Source organism: Molossus molossus, unplaced genomic scaffold (genome assembly GCF_014108415.1).
Source record: "Molossus molossus isolate mMolMol1 unplaced genomic scaffold, mMolMol1.p scaffold_m16_p_7, whole genome shotgun sequence".
Lineage (NCBI taxonomy): Eukaryota > Metazoa > Chordata > Mammalia > Chiroptera > Molossidae > Molossus > Molossus molossus.
The window spans coordinates 110,883,833-110,905,548 of record NW_023425401.1 but is presented as its reverse complement, the minus strand read 5'-3'; the positions used below and the strand labels follow the sequence as shown (position 1 = coordinate 110,905,548).

General features: G+C 57.0%; 1 protein-coding gene across 1 annotated transcript in view; it reads right to left on the bottom strand.

Annotated features, from left to right (window-relative positions):
• DPP6 (dipeptidyl peptidase like 6) overlaps positions 1 to 21,716 on the bottom strand; it is a 404,487-nt gene that overhangs the window by 81,101 nt on the left and 301,670 nt on the right. The window contains exon 8 of the mRNA XM_036246681.1: positions 186 to 306. Coding sequence (XP_036102574.1) covers positions 186 to 306 — 121 coding nt within the window. The remainder of the gene's footprint in view (positions 1 to 185; positions 307 to 21,716) is intronic.

Genomic DNA, 21,716 nt, shown 5'->3' with positions numbered 1-21,716 from the left:
GACCCATGACCATGGCATCCACATAACCACAGCGACCACAATACCACAGTGACCACATGACTACAGCAACCATGGTAACCCACAAACCATGGCAACCACACAACCACGGTGACCGCGTGACCACAGTGGCCACGTGACCGTGGCGACCACACGAGCCCGCTCCGTGGGCCCGTGGCGTGTCTCACCTTCGTACAGCCAGTCGCTGAGGCCGTTGTAAATGACGCCCTCCTTCCCAGTCGAGACGACACGGATGGCCTGCTTCCCGACGTGTGCACAGTAGTAGATGTTGTTCTCAAAGATGAATATCTAGCGTGGGAAGAGAAAAACCCAGCGTTAACCCAGAAAGTGGCTATACAGAGGGTGCTCTTGGAAAGTCCCAAACCAGCCACGTGGTTCGCGTTCGCCTGTGCCTTTATCTGAGGGACAGTGGGCGTCTCGGGTCCTGTGGGCTTGCCCACGGCAGACAGAATCACGTTTCAGTTTCTTCGGAGACTCAAACTCCACGTCGACCTGACAGCGCACCCCACGTCATCATCCCAGGACCGGACAATGTGTCCTCTGACCTTCGGGTACGTGGACACCAACGCGCGTTGACTGGTTTGGCCAGCACCCGTCCCCAGCCACGAAGACCGGCGGGCTGGGAACCCGGGAGTCTGGGATTCACCCCGTAACCATCATCACAATTTACCTGGCGGCCCCTGCTTGTGCAGTGATCCACGGGGCGAGACACCGAACCTGCTTTTATTCCGCCTGCAAGCCAGTGAGAAAGACGCACAGACAGGAAGTGTTCCTGTGGGGGTGGGTGGGGCTCTGGGAACAACACGGGCCCTCCTCCACTCAGGATGTCCCAAGACAGGGACAGAGGAAACCTGTCTCATTGTGGAAAGTATACACGGCCCGAAGGGATCCCCTTGCGCATTTCTCAGGACGCCGCTCGGCGGTGCGGACGCAGCCACACTGCTGTGGGGACATCACCACCGTCTTCTCCAGGCCCTGTCGTCACCCCCGAATAAATCCCCGTCCCCTCCTCCCAGCTCCCGGCAGCCCCTCGACTCCCCGTCCCCACGGATCCGACACTCCGGGGACCTCGTGTAAGGGGAAGCGGGCAGTCCTGTCCCGTTGTTCAGCCTCTCGCCCCACGTGCGGTGCGGCAGGTGTCAGAGGTCTCTGAGAGGCGATTTTAAGCGGGGACCTGAATGAGGAGCAGGATGCAGATGGGGCTGGGAGTTGGTCACACAGAGGAGGCAGCCTGGAGAGAGGCAGAGGCTGGTGTGGGCAGGGCTGTGGCAGGACCCGGAGAGCCCCCCGTGGACTGTCCCATGGAGGGGGCTGGACTAGAAGCCAGCAGCACCGGCCGGCTCCCGGGAGCCCTTGCCAGAGGCTTGGGAGGGGGCACAGGAGGGTGAGACTCGAGTCCTCAGAAGGCCAGCCTTGTGGGCAGGAAGACCGTGGAGGGAGGACCGGCAGGAGTCAGTCCCTGTCGTCAGACGTCATAGCCCAGCCAGCCAGGTGAGCGGACAGATCGCTGCCTGTGGGCAGTGCCCTGGGGTCTGGGTGACACCCTGCAACGAGGCAAAGTCTGTCTGGGGCTCTTCTCGCAGGCACCGGGTGACGGTGGCCCAGTTACAGAGTTGGGGTGACTGGAAGACCCTATAGTTCTGACGCCGGGCCAGCCACAAACTCTCTGGGGGACGGGGGTGGCCTTCGTCAGTGGCTCTCGAATTCTGATGCACATTAGAATGATGTGGGGACTTAAAAGTCCTAATGTCCAGTATGGCAGCCTGGCCCAAGGAGCGGCTCTGGGGGTGAGGCCCAGGCATCTGAATCTTCAAAAACCCCCTGGGTGAGACCTGTGTGCAACCAAATTTAGGAACTAGTGGCCCAGGGAAAGTCGGATCCCCTGAAGCTCTTTGGGTGCCGGGCTGCGAGGTGCATGTGTCCTCTGAGGTATCAGTGGGTTTGCCTGTGCCTCCTGTCCCTCTGCCCCCCGCCCCCCAGCTCCGCTGGAGCACCTGCGGTCCCTCTGCAAACACCTGGCGTCCGTGGACTCCGGCTCTGCACCAGGAACGACATTCACACCAACTTCCTTTTCTTAAAAGGGTTTTTATAGGGCCCTGGCTGGTTTGGCTCAGTGGTTAGAGCGTCGGCCTGCGGACCAACGAGCCACAGGTTTGAGCTGGTCAAGGGCACGTACCTCTGTTGCAGTTCGTTCCCGGCCCTGATTGGGGTCAGGCGGGAGGCAACCAGTTGATGTGTCCCTCTCATGTCGATGTTTCTCTCTCCCTTCCTCCCACTCTATCTGAACAAAAAAGGAAAAATATTCTCGGGCGAGGATCAAGAAACTAAATAAGTAAAAATAAAGGGTTTTTATAGATTTTTTACAGAGAGAGGAAAGGAGAGGGAGAGAGAGAGAAACATCAATGTGAGAGCAGAACATCGATCAGCTGCCTCCTGCACGCCCCCTACTGGGGATGGAGCCCGCAGCCCAGGCATGTGCTCCGACCAGGAATTGAACAGGTGACCCTTTGGTGCACAGGATCATGCTCTAACAATGAAGCCACAGTGGCCAGGGCTCAAACCAACTTTTTATGTTTTGTTAGTTAATTTATTTTAGTTACAGATGTCCCCCCCCACACCCTCCTCCGGGTCCCGCCCCGCCCCCGGCATTGTTGTCTATGTCCACTGGTTACGCACATGCGCATGTAAGTCCTTTCGTTCATCTGATCCATCCCCCTGCGCCCCTCCTCTGAGGTCAAACCAACGTTTTAAAAGAAAACCTACAAAACATTGTCAGGATCATCGAAGAGACCATCGAGAGAGGGGATTTTGCACAGTAAGGGAAATGGGCTTATTGACATTTTTATTGACGATGCCAAGGAGGCCGTTGGCCTGGCCTTTCTGTCGCCAGGAAGGACCTAAGAGGACCACCAGGTGCCCCTGGAGCAGACACCATTCTCTTCAACCACAAATGAGCTGGAAGTCGTCCAGACACGAGGATTCCTCCTCCTTTCATTTCAGTAGCTGCCATGACGAGTTTGCCGAAGGGTCGGATATATCACTCACAACTTTGACGCCTTTTATGCGTGCTAAGCCTATAATGCATTTGGAATCAAAGGAGGCGGTAGCCAATTAATATTACGAGAACGTGACTCGGCTGTGACGGTCACGAGCTCCCTCCTCCGCGTGGCTGTGTTTCCCACGGAAGGAAGCGAGAAGAGAACGTTCCGGGGAGGAGCCTGTGTGCTCTGAAGGTGTTCTGCGTGTTCCTCCCGACCTTCAGTTGCGGTGTCCGCACACAGGGTGGCGCAAGAGTTCCGTCTGGGTACACAACGCCAAACCCGGAGGGCAGATGCCCTGGGACCTGGGGCGAGTCCTCGGCTGGGCTTTTCACGCTCCACCCAGGGCTGTGCCCCAGGTGAACACAGGCACGCGTGGTCTGTTCCGGTCCCCTCAGGAGCCCTTCGCCTTCCCAGGTGACCCCTGGATCCGTCCCACTGACTGAGAACGTGGGGGCGGCAGCCCCTCCCCTGCAGGGGACTTCTTTTCATAGTGAGTTTATTGGGGTGACTCCGGTTAATAACATTCCGTCCGTTTCAGGTGTACGGTTCTGTGACACACCACCTGTATATTGTATTGTGTTCACCACCCAAGGCAAGTCTCCTTCCATCACCATCTGTTCTCCGTCTACCTCTTCTCCCTCCCCACCCCCGCTCCCCCCCCCCGGTGATCCCCACACTGCTGTCTGTGTCTATGAGGGTTTTTTTCTTGGCTGAACCCCTTCATCTTTTCCACCCAGCCCCACCCCCGCCCCTCTGGCAGCTGGCCGTCTGTTCTCTGTATCTGTGAGTCTGTTTCTATCTTGTCTGTCAATTCACCGTGTTCATCAGAGTCCACAGAGGAGTCACATCACATGGGACTTGTCTTTCTCCGACTGGCTTGTTTCACTTGACCTCGATTCCCCGAGACTGGCGCCCTCCCTCACTTCTGGGCCTGGAGATTTGTTCCGACCCCCTCGCCGTCGAAGGCACCCCTGGGGGCAGCCCCAGCACGTCCCGGCCGCCGGCCACCCCGCGATTCCCAGCAGAGACGTCACGGAGTGCACCCCGAACGCACCGGAACTAGGCCGTGAAGCATGCGTCACTGTTTGTACAAACACATTCCGCTGTCATGGGTCTGAATGGTTACGAGCAGTTTTGACCCAACCTGGCTCGTGTGTTCACGGGGACAGTGACCCTTAGCAAAGGAGACTTGTGTGGCGCAGACTGTGTAGAAAGACTGCCGGACACAAGGTGCAGTCGGTGTTTTCAGGCCGTAGCCTGGCCTCGCCCCAGATGGCACCCGCGCACTAACGGTCACAACACATCTGCAGGCCCCTGTGCTCCGTGCCCCCCCTCAAAGATGCCCCGAGGTGCTGGGGATCCCACGGGGTGACCACCGGAGGCTATATACGGTCCGCACCTGCTCGTCTGGCTCTGCTGCTCTGTATCTTGGCTGCTTTGCCACTCAGTGGGTAGGGAAGTGTCCCCTTCTCCCCGCGTGCGACTGTATTTGGAAAACGGATCCATGGGGGGTTGGGGGGAGCAATGCCGCTGATGAAGGGGAGCTTCTATGGTCCTTGGTGGTTCTCATCCAGTTCGAGAGCACCGCCGTCCACCCCACAGGCACCCACCTGAGCACCTGGACGTGCGGGCGCCACGCACTCGCTGAGAGAGATTCGTCTAAGCTGCGCAGTGAACGCCACCCCGAGCTCATGCTGCGCGAATTCTGTGCGTTCCCAGCCAACACGGCACCTGGATGCAGAACCCTGGTCCCTGCCCGGGAGCTGCGGGACAGCACCGCCACGTCCCCATGTGGACTCTCCCATCCGGCAAACACGGGTGCCCCCGGGAGGGAACGGGGCCGCTCACGGGAGGGAGACTTGAAGGTCGCGAGGCGCCTTTACAGGGAACACATTGCTAGCGGAGTCGGTGTGATCAGCCCACCCGATCCTGGGCACAGAGGCCACGGTTCCAATAACAGGGTTCGGGGAGCCCCTCACCTGGCTGCTTCTCTCTGCCTTTTCCTTCAACATCAGCGAATCAGGTGTCATCGGATCCCCACTCAGGTGAATGGATGCAGGCTGGTACCAAAGGGCGAGGCCCAGCGGCAAGAGAGAGCGTCTCCTAGATCACGGACAATCCCTCTTCTTCCCGGGGAGACGGAATCTGTCATCCCGTCCACCCGGGGGGCGACGAATGTCCAAAACACAGACCCCCGTCGAGGGGCCTTCACAGGTTCAAGGAAAAGCGTCCTCTCCAACCCCCGCCCCCCGCTCGGGAAAATCTCTCAGTATCTTCCTAAGGTGACCCACACCGAAATGCTACCTGTCCCAGGTGTTCCGGGTCGACTCACCTGAGTCGTTCAGGTGTGTGAAGTGTCACAGTCTGAGGGTTTCTTCACACCAGACGCACCCTGCCTGGACAAGGCCAGCTCCTGGTACCGGGCGCCTCGCCGTGAGGTTCGGGGGGGCTGGTCCGGGAATCTGCTCTTCCCGGAGCTGACGTGATACACAGCTCACCCTCCTCCAGCCGCCAGGGCCTCGTTATCTCGTCTGTAGATTATTCCAGGCCATGAGGCTTCTGTTTCCTGTGGCTCCTGATCTCTGCTCGTTAGCACCTCCCCGGAGGGGGAGCGGGAACATGAAAGTGTGTCTGGCAACCTTTGCACGTGTCGGCGAGACCTCCCCACCCCCGAAGGCCAGCCGGCTCCGGCCAGGCGGGAGCCCTCCGAGAGCCGGCTGTGCCTGTCTGACCGCTCCCTTTTCTATTATTCACACACCGGGACAAAAAAAGACCAACGGGCCCAGAATGAAGCCAGGTAGTCCACGGGGGAGACGTCATGGGCATTAGTTCATGGAAAATAATAGACGTCCTATTAAATACATGTCAATTTAATCAGCCGCGGGATATAATTAAATGTATGCCGATTTAAATAACCATGCAGTGGAATCATATGAGCCAAAAAATTTTAATCACAGAATGACAAATCTCTCTATTTTTTAATTGAGCAAGACTGGTGCTGGTGAGTGAGCATTAAGGATTCAGATGACAATGTGCACTTATTTATTTCACATCGGGAATGTTTTGGGGTCCACGGGGTTCCGCCTCATCAGTTACCATACGGACGGTGATGAAGAGTCCAGGCAGCCGGCAGGACAATGGTGAGTTGCACGGAATGTTCATCGTGTCACAGTAGGCAAAAGGGATGTGTCCGAAACTAATGACTGTAACTGTAAAAAAGCACCCAGTAGAACATGGATAGTCACTGTCTATACATACTGGGCATTTTCTATTCTCTGTATTTTCTACATCCTATGTTCTGTTTTGTTATTATTATTTTTTTATCCTCACCCAAGGACCTTTTTGCATTTATCTTCAGATAGAGCGGGAGGGAGGGAGGGAGGAAGAGAGAGAGAGAGACGTCGACGTGAGAGAGACACATTGAATGGCTGCCACCCACACGACCCTGACCGAGGCCGGGGACAATCCGCAACCGGGGTACGTGCCCTTGGCGGGAACCGAACCCAGGACTCTCTGGTCCACGGGCCGACGCTCGAACCGCTGAGCAAACCGGCCAGGGTTTCCCATTATTTTAATGGGAAAATCAGTAAAGAATGAAGATACATCAGGTACCTACGTGAGCCTGGCACCCAAACTGGGAACTGGGGGTAAAACACTGAAGGCGCCACTGTCTGTCGGGGGGGGCAGTGTTGTGGGGAGGCCCTGGAGACCAGCCTGAAGCACACAGGCGGGTGTGCAGAGCCATGGGGGTGCCCCGGAGGTGCGGGCACTGGAACCGTCCAAGAGGGGGTTTCACCTCCACTGTGACTCTGTCACCTCGTCATCACTGCCTGTCTGAATGCGGGTCCCGAGGTGGATGGTGATTACTATTCAAGGCAATAACCAATGGTCTGTAGATGCAGGGAAGACAGGGACGCCCAGCGCTGGGCCCTCGAGGTATTTGTTCCTCCAGAGGAAGGGACCCCCTGTCTGGGCAGCGCGGACGCCAGTCACCAGCAGGTGGGGCTGTGGTGAGGGCTCCCTCCTGCTCACAGCGAAATCACCGAAATCACCCGGCTAGTGTCTCCTCTCAGAAGGGCACTAATGCCATTCAGGGGGACCACACCCTCCTGCCCTACCCACCCCGAAGGCCCGCCTCTAACATCATCAGCACGTGATGGGGTGTTAGGACTTCAGCGCGTGAATTTGAGGGACACGGACATTCAGAGCCGGTGGCCTTCCACAGGCCCCTCCTCTCCTCTCCTCGGCTCACGAGGCACTGAATTCGCCCCGTGACCCGGTAGGTGATTTGATCTCTGCACCCAGCGACGCCTGGCGCATTCCCCTTGTCTCACAACAGGGAGGCCAGACGTTCCGTTTCTACAGCTCTGACCGCTCCCTTAGCCTACGGCATACCCCTGGGTCCTGTCCAAACAGGACTCCCCTGGAGGCCACGGACTGTCCCGTTTCCTTCTTATCTCGCACAAGCACCGGAGCGGCCCCGGCGAGCACAGGGCTCACACCACTGGTTTGATGCGTCCGCAACCTCAGCTCCCACCTGGTGCCGCAGCCTCTCAGCTCCTGCCGCACCTCCCGCCCAGAGCCGGAGCGCCCTGGGCCTGCGCAGCCCGCACCCAGTCCTCCGTGGGGGACGCCTGCCTGCTCTCGATCACAGCCGCCACGGAGGGCACAGGGGAGCCCACGGAGGGAGGCCATGAAGAGAGCCACGGAGGGGAGTCCACAGGGGAGCCCACGGAGGGAGCCACGGAAGGGGGTCCACAGGGGAGCCCACGGAGGGGAGCCCATGCCGCTGAATCCTCCCCTCCATTCTCCACGCCTCCCCTCATTTCAAACCAGTTCACCTCCATCTCTCTTCAAATACCACTGCTGACCACAGACCCAGAGGATATAAACTTTTGAACTACTGTCCAAAGTGACACATCTCAGTTTCTTTTTTTAAACATATGAGGAGCAGGCAGGGAACAGGTGGCATAATGGACTGATGAGGTGAGATGAGGTGAGTGGACAGGGATCCCACGTGTGCACATGTGTGCATGCGTGTACATGCATGTGCTTGGAAAAGGGTGGAGACATGTTAACTCGTGGCCGAAGCCCAAGGGCAGGGAGGCGGGAGAGGTGGCCCGTAGTCCTGAAGAGTGGACATCATGTGCCTGCGTCCCCAATTCCCACATGTTCTTACACAATCAAACGTCCGAACACAGGTCTTCGAGCATGTGTATATCTATGTGTACACCTGTTACAGCACCATCGGGGAGGGTGTTTTAGAAAAGTCGCTCTGTGTTTTGGCTCAGACTTAGCCAGAACCTTCTGTGTGCATAAGGAGCCCCATGACTGTGACTTGTCACGTGACAGGGAGCTCTGAGCCTGGAGCTGGGGGAGGAGGGGCGGCCAGGAGACGCTGGTCCTCCGGCGTCACACTTCGCGGATCTGCGCCGATGGACAGACTCCTCCCAGGGACAGGTGTGGCGGTCGCTGCTTTGGGAGCGTGACCTGTGAACCCGGCGCTCTGTCTGCTTCACAAGAGGTCCCGACTCTGGGAGCCGCACACCAGGGGGCAGGGGGCTCCCACATCTGGACGGCTGGTTTTGCTGCCGGAAGACGTCTTCAGATCGGCAGGCAGCATGTGCTGAGATATTTTCACACGCAGCCAGCCATCTGCCGGGAGCTTGGGGATGGACAACCAGTCCATCAAAAGCTGAGCAAAACGAGAACGTTCCTTCATAAGGCAAAGTCTCAAACTCCTTAGAGCATCAGGAGACGTTCGAGCTGCACAGTGTCACCGAGTGGTGGGGAAACGTGACTCGGAGGAGACTCGGGAGAACTGACGCGGGGAGGGTCTTCCTTCCGGGCCCCTCACCTGGGAATTAGCTGCTCTCCCCACCGCAGCGACTTTATTACAATTCATATTACATTAGAAGCTACTGTCTTAGGAAAACTCCTCTTAGGAGCCAAATTGCCACCCTTTGATCCTTCAGAGAGACCTCCTGCAAGGTAGCCACTGGCAGAAAGAGAGAGGAGAGAGAAGTTCCTTTTTTTTGAAAGATTTTTTTTTTCATTTCAATATGTGTTTATTGATGTTTAGAGAGAGAGAAGGGGGGAGAGAGAGACAGGGAGAAACATGGATCAGTTGCCTTCCATATACACCCCGACCAGGGATCCAGCCCACAACCTGGGCACGTGCCCTGACCGGGAATCGAACCGGCGACCTTTCGGTGTAGGGGGTGACGCTCCGCCCACTGAGCTGATCTTGAATGAAAGAACCACCCGCAGAAAAGGCGAAAAGGACGGTGGTTCATGAGCTTTACTCCCTGATTCACAAGGTCAGTACATCTCTGCTTAGAATCTGCAGCTGCTCCTGGAACCACACAAGTGATCGTCGGGAACCCCCTATTTTCAAGGCCTGAAGAATGACCCTCGGCACCTTGCTGCTGGTTCACCCCGGCTCTTACGAGCGGCTCCCCTGCCGACGTTTTCTGCGCACGAGGACAAAGCCTGACAGTAAGAGGCAGCGACCGTATGAGCAAGGGACACCGTGGTGAGCCCCAAACCCGGACGGTAACAAATGGCCATTATTTTATTTTATTTTTGTTCATCCTCACTCACGGATATTTTTTTTCCTATTGATCTTTAGACACATACACACACACACACACACACACACACATGCACGCACATGCACATCGATTGGTTGCCTCCTGCAAGGCTATGACCAGAGCCGGGGATCGAACCCACAACCCAAGGACATGCCCTTGACTGGGAATCACACCCGAGACCCTTCAGTGTGCGGGCCAAGGCTCTAACCACTGGGCATACTGGCCAGGGCCCCTTCCACTCTCTTTGTTGGGAGCAGGCTGAGACTTTCTCTGGGTCTGGGACCCAAGGTTTCAAAGACAAGCTAGGATTCGTCTAAATTCATATTCCAAAAGGAGCCACAGGCAAATTATTGGAATTGAATGCGTTTAAGCAAGGCTGCTGGATACAAAAATCAATACAAACATCAACTGCAATCCTATTTGCCAGCAAATATACAGTAGAAAAAATGATATTTTAAAAAGTAAAATGGAGAAAATAGTCCCCAAATCATCCAATACCTAGGGATGAATTTGAACCAAACACCTGCAAGGAATTTATGGAGAAGATTATAAAACTTTTAGTGGCAGACATGTTTGGAAAGAGTTAAACTGGCAACTACGTTATGTATTGGAAATCTCAGTAGCTGAAGTTTATAAATTCTCCCTCAACTGATGTGTATATTCAAGGCAAGTACAACTAACCTCTCAAAAGTGCCTTTAAAAGGACTGAACAAACTTGTTTTAAACCCTGTGATTGTGTGTGCGCACACGCCTGTATGTGCACACACACATGTGTGCAAAGTGCTGGAGACATTCTTTAAGAACATGGTCGGGGACGAACTGCACCCGTGTACACACCTAGTACAGTAGGTACACCGATACCTGGCGTATCGTACCTGTCATGCCTGTTATCAAGCCGTTGAAATCGAGGACGTGTGTTTCTGTCTCAGTGACGGACAAAAGACCAGCGGAATGTGTAGCACAGGTCTGAAACCAAACCGACACAAAGAGAAGCAGCCCTGACGGTGATTGGGAGGGAAAGGGAGACTTTTCCCACAAACGGTCTGTGACAATTGGTTATTCTCACGAACAAATAATTGTAAGGACACGCCGCGCCTTGCCCACCAATCAATGTCCAGTGGATTAAAGAGACCATTTTGAAAGATGAAGTCACCAAAATGTTAGAAGGGCAGGTAAGAGAGCGTCTTTATGTCCTCCGAGCATGGAGGAATTTCTTGAAAAAGACACACAAAAGACAAACCATAGATGAATGTCTTACTGAAAGTAACACCTTTTCCTACAAAAGCATATCAAAACGAGAGTGAAAAGACAAGCAATAAAATGAGAGAAAATATCGGCAATAATAAAATGGACAAATAACTGGAATCAACACATGTGAAGAAATGATCCATATCAAAAAGAAAGAGACCAACCACCCTAAAGAAAAATAGCTGAAAGGCACGGACAGGTGTTTTCCAGAAGAGGCACGGACAGGTGTTTTCCAGAAGAGGCACGGACAGGTGTTTTCCAGAAGAGGCACGAACAGGTGTTTTCCAGAAGAGGCACGAACAGGTGTTTTCCAGAAGAGGCACGGACAGGTGTTTTCCAGAAGAGGCACGGACAGGTGTTTTCCAGAAGAGGCACGGACAGGTGTTTTCCAGAAGAGGCACGAACAGGTGTTTTCCAGATGTGACAGGAGTGGTAAAGGTACTTATAAGAGAGTAACCTCACTAGTGATCGAATATGTGTGGATGAAAGCCCGCATACGCGCACCAGGAGGCGTGAGCAGAAATGGACACGGCACCCAGGCTGGGCGGCCTGGTTGATGGGAGTGGTGTTCTGTACGCCCAAAGGCTGCAGGTTTGATTCCCGGTCAGGGCACCTAGGTTCAGGTTTGACCCTCGGTCTGCTCTCTCAAACCTGTTGTATCATCCCGTCGAACCTACCTTTCATCTCACAACGCTTCTCTCTCTCTCTTGCTCTCTCTCTAAAAGCAATAAAACATATCCTCAGGCGGGAGAAGGGACACGGCGGGGCGGGACTTGGTGCTTCGGTTGATCTTGGTCATGTTTATGTTGCATGTCCAGTCGAGGACATGATTTAATTTAATTAAATTAATTAACTTATTTTTTTGTTAATCCTCACCCGAGATATTTGTTCCATCAATTTTTTTTTATCCTCACCCGAGGACATCTTCCCATTTTTTGTTCAGATAGAGTGGGAGGGAGGGAGGGAGAGAGAGAGAGAGAGAGAGAGAGAGAGAGACATGGACGTGAAAGGGACACATCGAGTGGCTGCCACCCGCACGACCCAACTGGGGCCGGGGACAAACTGCAACTGAGGTACATGCCCAGAGCGGGAACGGAACCCGGGTCTCTCTGGACTGCAGGCCGACGCTCCAACCGCTGAGCCAAACTGGCCAGGGCCCATCAATCTTTTAGAGAGAGCAGAAGGGAGGGAGGGCAGGACAGAGAGAGAAACTGATGTGAGAGAGACACACAGACTGGTTGCCTCCTGAATGCGCCCTAAACGGAGCTGGGGATCGAACCTGAAACCCAGGCACGAGCCCTTGCCCGGGAATCGAACTGGAGACCCTTGGGTACAGGGGCAGATGCTCTAACCACTGAGCCCACTGGCCAGGGCCTGGGTACCATTTTATGTCTCCATCCTTCCCATCTATCCTTTGGTCTTTATACAGACCCTCATTAATAATACGGTTGAGATGTTATGAGATTACTACATAGATTATAATAGTATTCCAGATCATATGATACGCATCTGAAACAATAAATAGTTCAACGCGGACAACGGAAAGAAGGGTGTCGGTCACCCCTGGGGAAGGGGACATTCAGGATTTTCTTTGTCCGATCCTTGTCCAAAGGGGCTGCCCCCGGGCAAGAGCCGTCCCACTGGGCTCGGGACCCAGTCTCCCCCACGAGGAGCATCGTATTTCGATCTGGGCTTGGCGTCTTACCGGGGCCTCTGGCAGCCCCTGGCGGACCCTGCAGGGGACTCAGATGGGGTGTCACAGTTAGTCAGTGTTGGTCCCTGTAGGGTGCTGGTGGGGAGAAAGATAAGACAGTTCGATGAATCCCACCAGAGCCGGATCAGGGAATGGCCGGTTTGTAGATACTGCGTGTGCGTGCGCACACTCACACACTCACACACACTCACACGTTCGTATCGTGGCTAGAATGCAAATACCGTCATTCACAGTGATGATAACGCTTTCTAATCGCAGGGCGTTTAAAAGGGTTTTCAGACTTTTCACAGACATGGACCCACTGGGCCCGAGATAAAGCTTTTCACCTGAGGGTGCCGAGCTCAGCCACACGGTCCAGAGCAGCGCAAAGCAGCCAGGACGTGGCTCCGTCCCGATGCCACCACTAGCACGTGACGCTGGGTGAATTACCGCCACTTTCCGACCTTCTGTGTTCTCGCTGCAGGGAGACGGGGAGAAAGGCCACTCTGCGAAGTGCCCTCGTGGTGCTGGGCGTGGGGCGCCCTGGAGGCAGGGCTGCTTTTGTCCCAACTGACACCGCCAGGCGGTGCCGTCTCGCTGTGTGAGATCCCGCGCGTCTGCCTCTCGGGCTGTCTCTCCGTTATTTACAGGTTTGACTGGAGAACATCCCCCCGAAAGTGACTAATACCGCACAGAACCTCTGTCAACGTGGGCGACGCTCCCCGCCCAGGGCTGAAGGAGAACGACACACGGCTCTGGGACACCCCGACCTGAACTTCCAGGCGAGCTGGGGGCCGGGACCACCGCTGGCTGCAGCTGGCATCTGCCCCTTGGCGCCCGTCGGCCTGACAGGAAACACCGCCTTTGGGAAGCGACCGCTTCCCTGGAAACGTTCCGACGACTGGCCTTCTGCAGGTCACACAGTCCTTTGTCAGAGGCCTGGTGACAAGAAGTGAGAGCTCACGGATGCTCACTGTGTGACGTTGAATCATGACCACGACCTGTGCATGGGGCTGTGGAGTTAATTAAAGAGGCCACGGGTCCCGTCCTGCCTGGCAGCCTCTAAACCCGAGATTCAACTCCCCCCCCCCCCCAGTGCACCTGGTTTAATCTAATGAACAAAACAAACTGAAGAACAAAATAGGGGAGAAAGTGGATACACAGATGCCTGCGCCCTGCCCTCGTCCAGACACACCCGGACCACTGCGCACGGGGCCAGGCGGTGGTCTTGCTGCAGTTAGTGTCCCGAGTCAGGAACCTGCTAGTCCAGACAGTGGCTTCCCGGTGCCCGGTCCACTGAAGGCGAGCCAGCCGCCAGCCAGGCCGGCATCACTGCAGGGTGTGGGAGGAGAGGGTTCGTGCCACCGCGCTGGGCATCACAGATGCTCTGGCACGTTCTCTAGGACCCAGGACGTGCCAGGCACAGTGACCATGGGCTCGGCAGGCTGGCTTCTTGCTGACACCAATTTTCTGTTCAGATCCGATTCCACGGGGACGCGCGGTGCCTGCTGCAGCTGTGCTGCCAAGGGGTGCGCTCCGGCAAGGGTCTTGGGCTCCAGCGAGGGTCTCCGGGCTCCGGCGAGGGTCTCCAGGCTCCAGCGAGGGTCTTGGGCTCCGGCGAGGGTCTGCGCGCTCCGGTGAGAGTCTCCGGGCTCCAGCAAGGGCCTGCAGGCTTCGGGGAGGGCCTCTGCGCCTCCGTGAGGGACTGTGCACTTTGGCGAGCTTCCTCTGTCTGGATGCCCACTTCCCTGCCGCCCCGAAGGGTTACTTTGTTTTTTGACTATTCTGTGCCTTTTGGTGGAAAGGTTTCGGAGCCCACTAATCTCATCAGGCAGTGACCCAGGAAATGTGAAAGGTGGCGCTGGCTGAGCAAGTCCACCGTGCGTGAACCCTGTCCTGGGGTGACTCGATGTACAGGGACTGGCAGAGACCGCAGAGGGCACTCCAGTGACTCCCGGTCCATTGAAGGGCCACACCCCTCAGCCAACTGAGAGAAACAGGAGCCGTGTCGCTATGGAGAAAGTTAGGTTAATTCCATAAGTGCATGCGTGTGCAATTTTATATATACACGTATATGTGTATGTGTATGTGTATGTATATGTATACACACACACACACACGTGTATATACATAACCAGGAAGTTCACTGGCATGTCACGGATCCCGAGCTCGGACATGACCGATGAGCGGGCACGACCGCTTGGTGCCCGCAGAGGTCAGGATTTCAGGGAGGGATGCATCCGTCAGGGTCTACAGCCGGGAGTCGGCTAACCTCTGACTTCTGTGAAAACACGGAAGAAAACGACACGTGCGCCCGAGGTTCGCGATGCTGTCATCACGGTCAGCTATTTTCGCCGAGGGCACGGGCCGAGCCGAGAATGTGCTCCTCCTCCAGCCGGGGACACCCACCCAGGATTGCTGACACTCAGGTCTCTACACGGGGCTGAGACCACCACTGCCCAGGAGGAGTTGGGAGGCCTTCTAGTCCCGGGGCGGCCAGTGCGCACGCGGACTGCCGTGGTGAGGCCGGCGAGCGCGCGGTGGTGAGGCCGGGGAGCGCGCAGTGGTGAGACCGGTGAGCGCGCAGTGGTGAGACCGGCGAGCGCGCGGTGAGGCCGGGGAGCGCGCAGTGGTGAGACCGGCGAGCGCGCGGTGAGGCCGGCGAGGCCGGGGAGCGCGCGGTGAGGCCGGGGAGCGCGCAGTGGTGAGACCGGTGAGCGCACGGTGAGGCCGGCGAGCGAGCGGTGAGGCTGGCGAGCGCGCAGTGGTGAGGCCGGTGAGCGCGCCGTGGTGAGGCTGGTGACGGCGCAGTGAGGCCGGCAAGCGCACAGTGGTGGCCAGCAGAGGGTCTCCGGCCCACGCCTGCGCAGGGGCGAGGACCTGGGGGGTTTCCCCAAGGCAGGGGGCCATGAGCCGACATCTGAAAGAAGGAGGCTGGCACCAGGCAAAGGAGGTTGGGGTTGGGGGCAGGGGTGGAACTGAGTGTGTTCTGGGTGCAGGAACAGGGATTACAAAGGTATGGGGGTAACAGAGGGCCTGGGACGTTTGGGTCCTCAGCCAGGGAGGGGTCATGCTGGAGACGTCAGGGAGAGCCCCCCAGGAAGGGTGAAGGAGTCTGGGCTTTATCCCGCAGCTGGGCAGCGGGGAGAGAGTTTACATAGGAAAATGGACAAGACCCCTCATCTGCAGAACGGAGAAGCTTCTGGGGCAGGGTAGGTTGGGGAGGGAACTCAAGCAGGCAGCTGTCCAGGTGTGAGGGGCAAAAATCCAGGTGTGAGGGGCTGGTGGGTGTGGAGAGGAGAAGATGAGCCCTCATAATCTGAAGACTACATTCCCAGGGCTGGTGGGTGGGTCAGGCTGGGAGAGGAAGGCAGAGGAACCAAGCAGGCCATCTTTCTGACTCCCGTAGCGGAAGAGATGGTGGGCCAGCCCTGGGCAGGGGCCAGAGCAGGTGTGGGAAGTGGGGGTGAGCTCAGGGTAGGGAGAAGCGGAGTCCATGTGCTGCGGAGGGGCTGCGTGGGGGTCCTGGCAGGCACGGCACCCACACAGATGGACGCAGGACAGATCTGGGCTGGAGGTTCCGATGGGCACCTCTGTGGGCAACGCTGAAATGGCGTGCTGGCCTGGTCGTATGTGATTCGCACTCTCCGATCAGGCCCCACCGAGGACACTGTGAAACACGATCCCGTTTGTGAATGGCCGGCGGAGCCATTATGGTAAAAACTAAAACCATTCAGGTAAGTGATTAAGTTTCCAAATTGAAGAACACACAGAAAAAATCAATGCCCTGATTTGCGAACTGCTCGTTATAAGTGAAAATAGCTGACCTAGATCCTGGCCGTGATGTACATTAGAATAAACACAGTCTAAACTAAATAAAACTGGGTCTGCTCCCCCCCCAACGCATCGATTGATCACCGAAGCTCACTTGTGTCCGGGGTCCATCATGAGCAGGCACACATGCTCCAGGAGTCAGACAAGTGCAGTGCACCCTCACGGACTGAGAATAAGCATGTCCAAGGGCAAGTGGTTTCTGGATCAAGAAAGACGATTTACAAAGTGAAGTAACAGGCCTTTCCGGTGTCGGTAATTAACTGGTAATAATCCGTGAGGGCTCACAAAAGGCTACAGAGGACGCGTCCCGGGAAGACTGTGTAAAAGCAGCGTCGGGAGGCACCATTTGCAAATCACCGGCTTAGATGTTGCTGAATGTTCCCAAAGGTCCTGTGTGCGTCTTATTCCAAGAGAGCGAAGTGGTTCCTGGGTTTCCCCTCCTGTCTCCATGACGCTGACCACCCTGGACACCATAAAGGGGTTGCCGGGGGGCGGGATGAGTGAGGGACACACAGCAGGGGTCTGGCTCCTCCCACTCTGATGTTAGACACTCCAGAATCACCTCCGGGGTTGGGGGGGCGGGGGTGCTTTTATCCTTGGAATTCCCACGGAAAAGCGAGGAATCCAGCCGTTTGGCCAGAGTGCTCGTTCAGCCAGTTCTCCCCGACAGGTTTTACGGGGACTCTCACCCCGTCGCTGGGCGAGCCCTCACAGTGCAGCCCACACTTCAGGGACCAGGGTCTGACCCAGAAACCGGGGGCTCCTGCCACGGCGTTGCTCGGACTCTCCACGGCCAGGTTCACCGAGCGTCAGCCGGTGGTCAGTCTCGCATTTCCTAGGTCGTGACGCCAAGGTGTTCAGGTTCCCCTGAACTTCGGACCGCGTGCCCGCAAGTCTGCATCCCTGCCCCGCCCCGACTGCGTCCACAGCAGGTGTGGCTGAGGAGCTGTGCTCTGCTCGGAGGGAGCAGGCGACGCGGGACCTGGGCAAGCCAGGCCCTCGGAGACGTGGCCGAGGAAGAAGACAAGGAGGGTCGTGCGGCACCGGCACGCAGCCGGGACTGACCACGCCGGAGCAGTTTAGCAGAAGAAAAGGTCACGGTGGTTCTACGTGGACCGGGAGATGGGAGCGTCACTGTGACATTTTCCAATTGTGAGGTGTTTAGGAATCAGGACAAAGAGGTGACCCCTCCATCCAAACGGGAAGCGTGCCCAGTGCTCCGATGTAGCCGGCCTGCACCCCACGTCCTGCTGCCTGAAAGGTCATTTTAGTTTCTACCTCCTTGCTCCATTGCAGAAGGGACCTGCCCTTAAGGGCCCCCTCTGAATGCAGGGCTCTGGTGCTGCCTTTAAGTCACCTCTGATAGATGACCCCGAATCCTCTGATACCGCCCAGGCCGGTGCGGGCACCCTTCTAAATTAGATTCTTCAGGAGGAATAATACGCTGCTTCCATCCGGATCCAGTTAGGGCCGAGGTTCTCGACAAGGCCAGGCTGGGTTTCATCCCCAAGTCCGCCTCCCTCCCGATACCGCGTGGCTTCCAAGCGGTTCCGGGACAGCTCGCGGAAGGGCCGCGCAGACACCTTCCCGGTGCCCTGACGGCGCCGGAACGCGAGGCGCTGTCCCCCCCGAGGGCCGTTCACGCTCGGACCCCGAAACCCGCCCTCCGGCCCCCTCTGTGCAGTGGAATTCCTAAGACTCGTGGCTCAGAACAAATGTCCTTTTCTTTGAAATGTTTAGTGAATAGATGATGTGTATTCAAGACACCTGTAGAAGTGGCCAAAACGCCCAGTCTGGCCAGCCCACATAATCTCTTCCCACAAGCCAACATGCACTGAGCCGCTTACGTTTAGTGCTAATCTCATTGCTTGGATGAGCTGGTTCGCATGTGTTTACACGGCCCTACCTACTATGTTGTTGTTGTTAATCCTCCCCTGAGGATATTTTTTCCATTGATTTTTAGATGGAATGGAAGGGAAGGAGGGAGGGAGGGAGAGAGAGAAACATCGATGGGAGAGAGACACATCAACTGGTTGCCTCTTGCACATGTCCCAACCGGGACCAGGGATTGAACCTGCGACCCAGGCATGTGCCCTTGGCCGGGAATCGAACCCCAGACCCTTCAGTGCATGGCCAGAGGCTCTAACCACTGAACCACACCAGCCAAGGCCCTACCTACTCTTTTTTTTTTTTTTTATCCTCACCCGAGGACATTTTTCCATTTTTTGTTCAGATAGAGCGGGAAGGAGAGAGAGAGAGAGAGAGAAACATCGACGTGAAAGGGACACATCGAGTGGTTGCCACCCACACGACCCCAACCAGGGCTGGGGACAATCTGCAACCGAGGTACATGCCCTTAGTGGGAATCGAACCCGGGTCTCTCTGGACCGCAGGCCGACGCTCTAACCGCTGAGCCAACCCGGCCAGGGCTCTACCTCCTCTTTTTAAGGGTGGTGAGGTGGCTCATGCTGTGGGTGTACAATAGCCTGCTGCTCCCTAGACACACGGCGCAGGGTGTCCCCAGCCTTCAGAAGTATGACTGTGCCGGTGTAGCTTTGGGAACCCTTTCGAAGGGATGTGTGTGCTTACAGGGTAGGAACGTCTTCATGGCTCTTACTACACGTTTTCATAATGTTTTAAGAAAACCGTCTCATGCCCCTGCCCTGTGTTTATACAACATGACACAATTTCACTTTTCTCCACTCATTAAAGAAGCAAAAATTAAAAAAAAAAAATCTCCACTGGATCCCAGTTGATGAATTCCCTGGCTTCCCTCATTTCCCCGAGACCCCAATTACAAAGCTGCTTTTGGGGTCTGAGCTCCCTGACCTTCAGAGAGGCTGTGGTGGATGGAGAAAGCCCGAGAGCCCTTCCTAATTTTCCTCATCCCAGGACGAGTGGCAGGAGCCTCTGCTAGGCGGGCCCATCCACCTGGTTAGTTACCAACAACCCGGCTTATTTACCTGCGTGCAAGTGAATAGCAAAGCAACTGATTCCAGCAGAGCCACGAAATGATGCCGCACAGTGTCCATGGAGCCATGAAATGACACAGTACCACGCCACTGCGTTCACAGAGCCACAAAATGACACGCACAGTGTCCACGAAGCCATGAAATGAGGCAGCACTGCGTCACTGTGCTCACAGAGCCACAAAATGATACCGCACCGTGTCCACGGAGCCACAAAACGATGCACACCACGTCCACAGAGCCACGGAATGATGTGTGCCGTGTCCACGGAGCCACAAAATGATGCCGTATTGTGTTCACGTGCAAGGGTGCCCTGGGTGAGCTAGTGAATCACGCGCTGCCTCCGCTCCGTCCATTATTCGAGGATACAGAGGCGATTTCCATCCCTGGGAATTAATTTCTTGGCTACAGCCACGGACTTCAGGGCCCATGATGAATGTTTTTACAATGAATACCAAATTAACCCAAAGTGATTAGAGGCTTTTATGAGTTATTAATGGGATGTCACCTCAGCCGGGTCCTCTCTGTGGAGGCGACATTTCATGAAATGATCCGTTCTTGCTGGAAAAATCAATCTTTCTCCCCTGGCTGGGTTTGTCAGTGCTGATCGGTGCCCCCTGCCCCCTTGGTGGCTTAGAACAGCTGAGCAGCAGTGCCCTTGGGGACAGCTGTGACCGAGGGGACGCAGCTGGGCCCATCTCGGCTCCGATCCCTGGTGGCTTTGGGGAAGGGGAGGGGACCACTGGCCAGCCAGAGGACCTGGGCTGGGCGACCTGCTTCGCCTGAGGGCTGGGAGGAGGAAGCAGGGGTCCGGGGCTCTCTCCGCCCGTGTTAGCCAGGTGTGCGTGCAGGACGCTGTCCGAGGTGTGCGCGCAGGGCGCTGTCCGGGGTGTGCGCGCAGGGCGCTGTCCGGGGTGTGCGCGCAGGGCGCTGTCCGGGGTGTGCGCGCAGGGCGCTGTCCGGGGTGTGCGCGCAGGGCGCTGTCCGGGGTGTGCGCGCAGGGCGCTGTCCGGGGTGTGCGCGCAGGGCGCTGTCCGGGGTGTGCGTGCAGGGCGCTGTCAGAGGTGTGAGTGCAGGACGCTGTCCGGGGTGTGCGTGCAGGACGCTGTCCGGGGTGTGCGTGCAGGACGCTGTCCGAGGTGTGCGTGCAGGACGCTGTCCGGGGTGTGCGTGCAGGACGCTGTCCGGGGTGTGCGTGCAGGGCGCTGTCCGGGGTGTGCGTGCAGGGCGCTGTCCGGGGTGTGCGTGCAGGGCGCTGTCCGGGGTGTGCGTGCAGGGCGCTGTCCGGGGTGTGCGTGCAGGACGCTGTCCGAGGTGTGCGTGCAGGGCGCTGTCCGGGGTGTGCGTGCAGGACGCTGTCCGAGGTGTGCGTGCAGGGCGCTGTCCGGGGTGTGCGTGCAGGACGCTGTCCGGGGTGTGCGTGCAGGACGCTGTCCGAGGTGTGAGTGCAGGGCGCTGTCCGGGGTGTGCGTGCAGGACGCTGTCTGAGTGTCCGCGGCGATGAGCACGCAGCTCCAGCCACCCCCTCCGTCCCACGATCCCCGCTCTTAGCCGGACAGAGAGAGACAAAGACAGCATGGCGCCACCCACATGTGGGAGCTGGAGAGCAAACGGGCAGGAACCGAGGGCCGGGTGGCGGCCACCAGGGCTGGCGCGGAGGCGAGCGGGGACACAGTGGTCGATGGGCACAGCTTCCAGTTCGAAGGTGAATATGTTTGGGATCGAACGCCGGGGTGTTTTATAAGAAGCACATTCTCTCTGTCCAAGGGACGGTTTCTGGGGGTGCAGCACAGCGGGGGGGACACCGCTACCCCCCCATCACAGTCTTTTCCAGACAGACACCTGCGGACCCCCCCGAAGCCGAAGGCTTACAAGAACAGGACTTGCCGATGCGTTTTCCGAGCAGCATCCCTGACCCCCTATGAGCTGGGAAGAGTCGGAGAAGAGACCGACCCCCTTGGGACACCCACCCAGGCCCCTGAGTCATGTCCTGCGTGTCCTGGCTGTAACGGGCAGCCTGTCGCCTCTGACACGCGCCAAACCCTCATCACTGTTGCTTTGCTAATCCCGCTCCCTGCCCTTCCCATCCTGGGGCTGGCTCGGTGCTGCGGGGTGCGGGCACTCCCGGGGCCCTTTGCTATCCCGGGAGCTGACGGTCCCCCAGGGCGGCCAACCTTTCCGGGCGCCACACCCGGAGACGCAGGAGACCCACGCGGCCCTCCGCACACCCGCGGCCTCCGGCCTTTGGTCACCGAACCAGCATCTCGGTATTTGCAGAACCATCTTTTCATCCAACATCTCGTGCCGAATCATTGACATT